The following is a 9,461-nucleotide window of genomic DNA, read 5'->3' as shown; positions in this document are numbered from 1 at the left end:
TATATATATAATACAATACATTTTATTGGAAATGTGGCAAAAAATGTGAGTATCTACTGAATATAACAATCTAGAATTAAGAGTCAGAATCCCCAGCTTGTGACATTATCACCTTAAACAAACCACTTTACACTCATAGTATTTATTTTTCTGGAAAAAAAAGGAAAATAACTATAAGGAGTTTGTTCTAATTATGGCTCACAGCTGTTCATTTGCTCATAAACTTTGGAGACAAATCAAACTTTAAAGTCACTTTAGGATCAGAGGTTCTACAGGCCCAAAAACAGGTTACTCATTGAAACAGACAGACACTAGTGTCAGCCCGTACAACAAATTATTAAATATCTTCAGCTTATCAGCTGGGTAAAGTGTGTTGCAAAATTAAAAATGTATAGAAAAGTGAATACATGTACTGTCCTGAATCTGCCATTGAAATAAATAATTGAAAATGAAATTACTTTTCTATTCCAGAAAATATTTGCATTTAGGTCCTTTTATGGTCGTTAATGTTTGAAAATACTGAGCAGTGAGCCTATTTGTATTGCTGTTAATATTTTTAATTCAGTCAACCTCACTTTTTATGTACATATGAACAATTTGTGCTCAAAAATAGAAATGATAGGATGACGTTTAATTTTTTGTTCTGAATTCATGTGTTCACAGAAACACTTATAAATCATTAAATAGTTTTGTGTGTGAAAGGTGGTCCACATTACCTCAAAAATAAATCCAAATAATTTAACAAATCGTATTGTTATTTATTTGTTYGAGTCTGAAACTCACCATTCTGTTGAACTTCTGGAGGCTTGTTTTTCCTCGACCCCAGTTTGGAGCCTGAGTCCTGCCTGCTCAGCACCTCGGACAGCGACTGGCGGGAACTCTGCCGGCCGCTTTGGTTCGAGACGTGKGGGAACCGCGAGCTCCTCTTCTTGGGCCGGTCCGACTCCGGGGCCGACCGGCTCCTCTCCGGGTCATTGCTTTCGGGCTCAGAACCTACTTTCACCAGAGCATTCCTTGTCCTGGTTAGAGCTGAGGTTACTGAACCCATCACAAACACCGAGAGAGGGAAAAAAAAGAGGTTAAAAACCTCGGCTGCTTCCTCCGAGTTTCATGTTCCTCAAAAAACCTGTTGAAAGCGACAACAAATGTCCGCCTGTGTCACTGCTGAGACTTCACTTACATCTTTTGTGGGGTTAAGAGACTAAATGTCCCAAACGCGACTGCGTTTTCAGTCTCTCTGGCCCCCTCCTGTTTGTGTTTCCTCTGACCGGCACGTCACTCGGAGAAAGTTGCTCTGTCGACAAACACGGCAACCTCCCGGGACCAACAGGTGAAAACAAGCGACATTAATTAGCCCACAAGTTTCCAGGACTATTAAAATGAGCGGAACAGAACTAAATAACCTCCTCACCAGAGGGTTTCTGTGTCAAAGGTTCCATTTAGTGCAAAAATCACGATGTTTGCACACGATTAAATCAAAACAAAAGAGATTTTTCTGAACCTGGGGGGTTATTTCCGCCCTTTGTGAGCGCCATACAGAATCCACACTGCTGTTTCATTAGTCACCGATAGATGGCAGTAAAACCGAGTTTTTCCATTTGAAGTTAGTTTTGTCTGTTAGCAAAATATCTCATCAACCACAGAACGGGTTTTAATTAACCTTTCAGGAAATATTCATTTAAGAAACACCCATAATTTATACAATTTTGGAGCCGAACCGACTCAAGATGGCCGCCACAGCCAACTGAACTTAGAAAGCATATGAATGTCTGTATTTAATGTCTGTATTTAATGTCGGTATTTAATGTCGGTATTTCAGTCGGTTTTGCAGACATTTTGCAAAGATTTGGCATGTTTGTGACTAAAGTTCTTTCACAACACATACTGTAAGTGCTACTCACTGAGCAAGATTTTTGTTTGAATTTTTACCATTAATTGTTGGACTTAAATTTTTTTTACCTGTTAGCAAAATGGTTCACAAAACACTCTGCAGACTTTATTAAAAATTTCCAGAAAGTAATCATTGGACTTGCATCTACAAGTGATTAACTTTTGGAGTCAGTTCAATACAAGATGGTTGCTACTGCTAATTGACATTTGCATTCACAAAAACTGGATATAAATCAGCCAATTTTTCTATGTATTGAACTAAAAATGTATATGGTTATAGCTGAAAGTCATTCTTAATGCACAGAACAAGTAATAACTGTATAAGGACAAAGTTCTAAATCATTGAGACATTTCAAACAACATGTAATCCTGATTAAATAATGATACATTTTAAGGTGTACACTTAGTTTTCATTATTACACTAAATAAATTATTACTTACTACATTATTAATAATTATTACTTATTACATATTATTACTTATTACATAATTATTACTTATTACATTATTACACAGAATTAAGATGTGACCCATTGTATAAGTTCTATAAAAGCATTTGCATTGCATGAAACAGCAGTTAAATATAAAACATAATTGTCAATTAAACAATTTGGCTTGATGTCCGTTTTTTCAAAATAAGAGTTCACTTTTTTTTTTCAAAAATAAGTAACTTACTGCATTTTGATTTTGACTGTCTGTACTATAGTTTGCCGCATTTACTGAGTATTTTATAAATATTGCCTCAGAGGTAATTTAGTTTCTTCTCTAGGTTTTTTTAATCATTTCACCTAACTTTCAGCAGCAGATGGAGTTCGATTAACTGTGTTATTTATTTATTTATTTATTTATTTATTTATTTATTATCAAAACCACACCTGATAATCTGAAGGTTCGTTACTGGCTTTACTTAGATCTTACCATAATGATTGTTTTTTCCTGCTGACATGCTGCTTCTATCTCTCGCCTCTCCATTCCAGTCTTATAAGTGAACGTTATACACCATCTGTTCTTCTTCTATGAATTCTTACTTTGAAAAGGATGATATACGAGTGAGTCTGGGCTCCATTTATAAAACTCATCTGGGTTCTTTTTATAGCTCCAGTTCATTGAGGGGTAAAACATCTCACATATGAAACTGCACACCATTTGCTGATAAAACTGCAATTCAAGATTCCAGTTCAGACTAATTACTGTATATTTATATTTGACACAACTGTAATAAAAGCAGGGATATAACTATAATAAAATGAGAAATATTCCCGAAGAAACTTTGATGGTACCTGCCACGTGACGTCTTTAGCTGTGGCGACCATTTCTGACAAAAGCTTTGAGCACACATCTGAGTTGTTTATAGTTTATTGCTGCATGCAGGTAGTCGTGACAGATTTAGCATACAGTTTTCTGGTGCATGCTTTATCAATCAAACATACTACTTTGGTTACAAAGAAAAGTGTATGTGTACTTCACAGGATTACTAGGGTTGTGCTGTTTTCAAACTGGGTCTACAAGAGTGACAAAATACTTTTAGGGGGGAAAAATAAAACCCAGGTTGTCAGTTAAGAAGATCATCATCACATACAAAGGCACTTTCCAAGCAGTTTGCTTTTTGTGTCGCTRGGACGTGCTTTTTTTTGTTATTGCTTGTGTCAACTGTTTGGCAAAATCAAAGCCGTTTCTAATCCATCTCCTCGTGATTCTGGGTTGACTCGTTGATCACCTGAAAAAAAGGACAGGTAATGGCATGATCAGAGGTGTCTCAGAGTGATTTCAGAAATGTTTGAGTGACCTCTACCTGACCGTCCCTCGTCTCAATGGTCTTGATGACAACTTTCTTTGTTGTCATGCTTTCAACTTGAGGTTTAGACTCAACTATTGCATCTACGGATTGAAACAGCGAGGCAYGTTATTGACTGTAAACAACTAAATTAAGTCTTTTTGGTGTGGAAATAGCATGCGAACGGCGACCTTACCTCTCAGGTTTAGAGAGGAGAAGTTAGGCAGTGGAGTGGAGATTCTGCAAGTGGTTAAAGCAAAACCCCACAAATCACACAAYGCTTCTTTAGCTAAAGAAAAAGCTAAACTAAAATAAAACCTTTGCATCTTGTTTTCATACCGGCTCTCCTCTCCTTCCAGCAGCTTCCTGTAGGTGGCGATCTCGATGTCCAAGGCCATCTTGACGTTTAGGAGGTCCTGGTACTCTCGCAGGTGACGAGCCATCTCATCCTTCATGTTATGGATGTCCTCCTCCAGGCGGCCGATGGTGTCCTGGTAGCCACCGTTCTCCAGAGAGAAGTTCTCCTCCATCTCCCTCATCTGACGCTCCAAGGACTCGTTCTGTCACAGCAGCAAAGGAGGAGAAACAGTCACACCGAAGAAATAAAGAAAAGAAAATGCATGAATGTGTCATCTTTGCTGATTGTTCAAAAAAATACTCTTTTGTAAAGGCTTTTGCATCTGCAGCCAACAAACACTGCATACTCACAGTTCCTTTCAGGGCATCCACCTCACAAGTAAGAGCCTGAACTTGGCGCCTGTAGTCGTTGGCCTCCTGCTTGGCTAGTCTCAAAGCTTCATTATTGCGGGCTGCAGCTTCAGTCAGGTCAGCAAACTAGAAATCACAGATTCAAACAGATGAGAGAAAAGTGAGAAATCAGCTGTTCCATTAATGAGTGAGACAYTTAAAGTGGACATATCATGCAAAATCCACTTTTTARCTGTTAAATGCATTTCTTTGTGGACTTGGAGTCTCTAGGAGTCTCCCGGTGCTGCRTGGATATCTTTGTATTCTTTTTGGGGTGTATTTTTCAACCCGTTTAGTTTTCTCTGTTGATGTTCAYAGTATTTGCGACAGAACAGCCAAATAAAGTCTGGACTTACAGACTCTGGCTCCAACTTGTAAGGACAAGTCTTCTGTTGTTGATATTTTAGTTTTTGCGCAGCTATTTAGTCGTAAACCCCTCTATCAAACTAGAATGGATCGCTCTGGAAGCTGGAGGGGGCAGGGTGTGAAACGCCTTGTTTGGATTTAAAGAGACAGCCTCAAAACGAGTTGATCTGAGACACAAAAGGGGTGAAATAGGGGCTTGTGGAGTTACAATAGAGAGTTCAGACCAAAGCATTGCAGTTACGCTTTATATAGACCCCAGCTGAATGAATGAATGAAAATTTTTAAATGTAGAAAAATGGAAAAATGGAAACTTTTCACAGTTCCGCGTGTTGTCAGGCAGAACAATTGAAAATTGCACAAATTAGAATAAAGTTTTGTAATACAGCAATGAGCTAAGATCAAAAAGCTCAGATAAACTGCAGAATCAAGCTATTTGTCAGCCTAACACAGCTGAGGTTAGGGCGCTTTCATGAAAAATGATTATGCAGAACACTGTTTGCTGAAAGCCTTGGTTAGCCTCTTAGAATCTAATCTGAAATGTCTGGCATGTGAGATTACACTCAGTCTGAAGTCCATTTTATTACATTTCTTTTATTCATTTAGTTCCGTTCAATTTTTACCTTGGATTTGTACCAGTCCTCTGATTCCTGGATGTTTTTKGAGGCCAGGTTCTCATACTGCAGACGCACGTCCCTCAGAGCCGCGGTCAGGTCAGGCTTGGCCATCTCCATATCCACCTGCACATGCTGCTGCTGCACCTGGGCTTGGTTCTGCAGCTCCAGCATTTCCTGCGACACAAACAGTGAGGCTGATCACAAAGCTTTAGTATCATTAAAAAAAACCACTCAAATTGCCACTAGTTTGGCGTGGTTTCACAAACTTTCACAAACTGCAGTGTAGTTATTGCAGCAGAGYGATTCAGCTTTGCCCACGTAAAGAAGAAAAGCTTACCTCATCATGCAGCTTCTTGAGGAAGTTAATTTCCTCCTGCAGCGACTCGATCTTTCGCTCCAGATCCAGTCTTGCCAAGGCGGCGTTGTCCACATCCTGTGCCATGACACAAACTCTTAATAAGGTGACTTGTAAAGGTGACGTCAATTATTTAAGGCGCATTCGCTGACAGAAGGAGGGGGAACAGCACTTTCACGTGCTGTAAAAAGCATTCGCAATGGCTATAGCATGCACAAATGTCCCATTATGTGGCAGGACAAGGTCACTTAAACACATGGAGTCAACAAGAATCAACTGTAGGCACATGATCCATGTCACTGCAGATCCGGAGAACAAATTGTTAAGAGTTGTCATGTGATTTTCATGGGTTGTGTCTGCAAAGCTGGAAACAAAAGTTTTGAAATCGGCTTTTCTCTATTCGTTTAACYCCCACAGTTACTAAATTAATCAATATCTTGCGGTTCTAATTAAGATTTAACATTTAAAACCATTACAAACATGTAAAATATGATGCATTTTTGTCAATCTACTCCACACNCTACTCCACACTGTGCAAAAATAATTAGTCCAAACATGCCTACATGCTGACAAAATAGAATATTAAGTAATTGCATTCAGCAAATGATTTGAATGTTTTTCCTTAATCCCTTTTTTCCCTTTATTTGTCAAAGCTAACTGCTTAACTTGAAATTCCTCCACAGCAGCTTTTAATGATCATTTTCTCCCTCCACCCAGTTAAATGTGGAGCACATTTTCTTGAAAAGACAAAGTATTCAGCGGTGTAAAACGGYCTTTTGTGTAAAAGCGCCACCGCATAGTTTTGTTAGGGCGTTGTCAAATCAATTACCGAAGTATCAGCGAACAAAGCTGCTTTGCCTCCGTCCTAATGCCACAAACAAAGTGAACTATTCAGCAGGGGGTTCCAAACAAGCCCAAGGCTGGGAGAGTGACTGTCTGCCTGACTGAGCAGAGCCCGCTGCAGGCCACGCATTGTTGTCTGTGTGCCRCCGAGGCAGGCCACGCTGCTGCCACTTCCTTCCTGCAACATGGTCGCCCTTTAATGTGAAAACATTTGTTTTGAGTCATACGTTCAAGTTCTCGTATAAAGTTTGGCGGGGGAGGGTTGGTCATTTCTGCAGCGACAGCCTTATGAAGCTATTCTTTGTAATCATCATTCAACTGGAAACCCATTGACARGGAACATGACCATAACGAGAAAAGACTTTCATGTGCAGAGCGAGTCGGCCTGATCACATGGCGGCTTGACTTCTTGCTCTGATAACTCCGTCGGAGCCGCACTGTCCAGCTCATTCACTGTGAAACTGTCAGACGTAACCAAAACTAAAAAGAAGAAGAAGGAGAACTCTGCAGGCCTCATTTAACMCAGCAGTGCAAACTTGGCCTTTTGTACAAGGCCAGAGTCAGTCTGGAATCTGCTGTTGTGCCATCAGAGAAAAAAATGTGTTCCTATCTGTGGAGCTCCTGAGAACTGACAGAGATGACCTAATAGAGAGAAAGGACTGGACGGTTGCAMTTCACTGCACTCAGACTATGTAAAATCTGGAGAGGTGGGGTTGGTGAAGATGCTGAATGCCATCAGCATCACACCAAAGTTTATCTCAGTGTCTGTAAAACTTGATTTGTGCCTTTTATTTTGGCTGATGTTGATTAGCTGTGGCGACCRTCTTGAATTAAAACAACTCCATGGTAATCAAGGTAATCAGTCGTAGATCTTTATCCAGAGAGTTTAAATTGATTTCATCCAGTGCATGGTTCATGAGATATTTTGCTAACAAGAGGTAAAAAAAAAATATGTGAGCACTGTTTGCAGAATCRTACTGCACCTGTCTGAAGCTCTGCATGTTGGCTTCTGCCTCCTCTCGCTGAGAGATTTCATCTTGCAACCTGCAGAAAGACAAAGAGGCAGCAGGGATTTTTTTATGCTGACCTGGAACTTTTATAACTTTTCCTGCTTTGTCAGACTTCCTGATGCTACTCTTTTTTACATGCAGGTAAATTAAAAGAAAAAATGTGCAGTTTTTTTCTGCATGTAAGATGGGTAAATGGATCAGGACTACTAATCATAAACATGTCTGATTAATTGCCCCACTCTTKATATAAACTGGACCAGATGAGTGCCACGCCCCCCCTACTTCTCTCTCAGCCTCTGGATGTCGTCCGCCAGGTTGTCCCGGTGAACCTCCACGCGGGCCTTCTCGTTGGTCAGCTGGTCCACCTGGCGCCGCAGCTCCCGCATCTCGTCCTCGTACAGATCCCCGACCCGGGACGTGCCTTTGCCCCGCAGCTGCTCCAGCTCGGCCAGCAGGATCTTGTTCTGCTGCTCCAAGAAGCGCACCTTCTCGATGTAGCTGGCGAAGCGGTCGTTGAGCGACTGCATCTGCGCCTTCTCGTTGGTGCGGTTCGTGATGAACTCGCTGTTGATGGCGTCSGACAGGGAGAAGTCCAGGTTCTCGGAGGCCAGCCGGGGCATGGCTGCGCCGCCGCCGMYGCCGCTCCGGAGCCTCTGGGTCCTCGCTGCGTAAACGGTGGGCGCGGAGGAGGAGAGCCCGTAGGAGACCCGGGAGGAGCGCAGCGGCGGGCCGGCGTAGTGCCGGCTGGAGTAGCTGCTCCGGGACACTGCGGCTCGGTCCCCGCCGAACATCTTCCTGTAGGAGGACTGCGGGGCTGGTCTGTAGGACATCTTTGCTTGAGATACTGTCAAACCTCCAGAGTGATGTGGCCACCTCAGCAGCATCAGCAACGAGGTGCGCCTGGAAAGGCGTTTCCTAAACCAGAACTTTTTTATACCCCACTCATGAGCAGATTCCTCAGTTGTGACCTGACTGACAGAGTGAGCATCCAATCATAGCTCGGAACACCCCACCAACCCCACCACCACCAACACCCCCAAAAACCTCGCCTTTCAGAACAGATCCAGGATTTTTTTCAATATTTATTCATTTAATTTAAAAACAAACAAATTCATATAAAAAATACATATCAAATGAAATGAAAGGTAGCAGAAATAAGAAAAATCTTATATCTGCCCCTATTGTTCAAAAAATAACTACAAACAGTAATGTCTGACCACAGCCAAAATCATAAGAAGCCTGTTAATTTATCCACAATTAATTGGTTTGTGGAAATGTTAATTTGCAAACCTCATAAACCCATTTTTTTCATAGTCAAATCGATTAATTACACCGTTTGAAAAAAAAGAGATAATTTTGAAATTGAAGACAGTAACAGGTCTAAAAAAAAGGTCAGGGACACTTCCACAATTCTGTAAACACAGTTGGTTGCACCGTCCGCAGATGATGGTTTAAAGCTCTATCAGGCAAAGAAGAAGCCATTTCACAAATGCCATAATCTTCCCTGCAAAGATCACTTAAAATGGGCTGAGGCAAAGTGGAATAATAATAATAATAATACCTGACATTTTGAATCCTAAAGTGGTCACCTCAAGTTATTTAATCCAGCATGATAATAAGATAGTTCTGTTCTATCTCCTAATCTAGATAAACACATCATCCGTGCATTATTGCACTTTTTACGCTTCTCCTCTTCTAAGTTGCCGCTGAGTTTTATCAAATCACAAGACTAAAGTGTCATCCAGCCATGTCGGGTGTTATGAATGAATCTTGTTGTGATGTAGGGAGAAGGAGAAAGTGTTGTTGTACAGTTTGTGAAAACAGCTTCACTTTTAAAGCCCACGTCAGGTCTCTGATGATCT

General features: G+C 41.0%; 2 protein-coding genes across 2 annotated transcripts in view; both read right to left on the bottom strand.

Moving 5' to 3' along the window:
• pde1cb (phosphodiesterase 1C, calmodulin-dependent b) overlaps positions 1-1,500 on the bottom strand; it is an 85,937-nt gene extending 84,437 nt beyond the window's left edge. The window contains exon 1 of the mRNA XM_014018373.1: positions 784-1,500. Within this exon, the coding sequence (XP_013873827.1) occupies positions 784-1,048 (265 nt within the window). The 5' untranslated portion in view covers positions 1,049-1,500. The remainder of the gene's footprint in view (positions 1-783) is intronic.
• Positions 1,501-3,230: 1,730 nt separating this feature from the next.
• Positions 3,231-8,555, bottom strand: LOC106524530 (vimentin A2). Its single transcript, XM_014018372.1, has 9 exons — positions 7,882-8,555; positions 7,573-7,633; positions 5,729-5,824; positions 5,398-5,565; positions 4,373-4,498; positions 4,004-4,224; positions 3,861-3,904; positions 3,683-3,768; positions 3,231-3,607 (listed from the first exon to the last, which is right to left on the bottom strand). The coding sequence occupies exons 1-9, from the start codon at positions 8,481-8,483 to the stop codon at positions 3,566-3,568; spliced, it is 1,446 nt and encodes a 481-aa protein (XP_013873826.1). The 5' UTR covers positions 8,484-8,555; the 3' UTR covers positions 3,231-3,565.
• Between the last annotated feature and the right edge of the window lie 906 nt (positions 8,556-9,461).

This window comes from Austrofundulus limnaeus, unplaced genomic scaffold (assembly GCF_001266775.1).
Source record: "Austrofundulus limnaeus strain Quisiro unplaced genomic scaffold, Austrofundulus_limnaeus-1.0 Scaffold190, whole genome shotgun sequence".
Lineage (NCBI taxonomy): Eukaryota > Metazoa > Chordata > Actinopteri > Cyprinodontiformes > Rivulidae > Austrofundulus > Austrofundulus limnaeus.
This window is presented reverse-complemented; position numbering and strand designations above follow the sequence as displayed.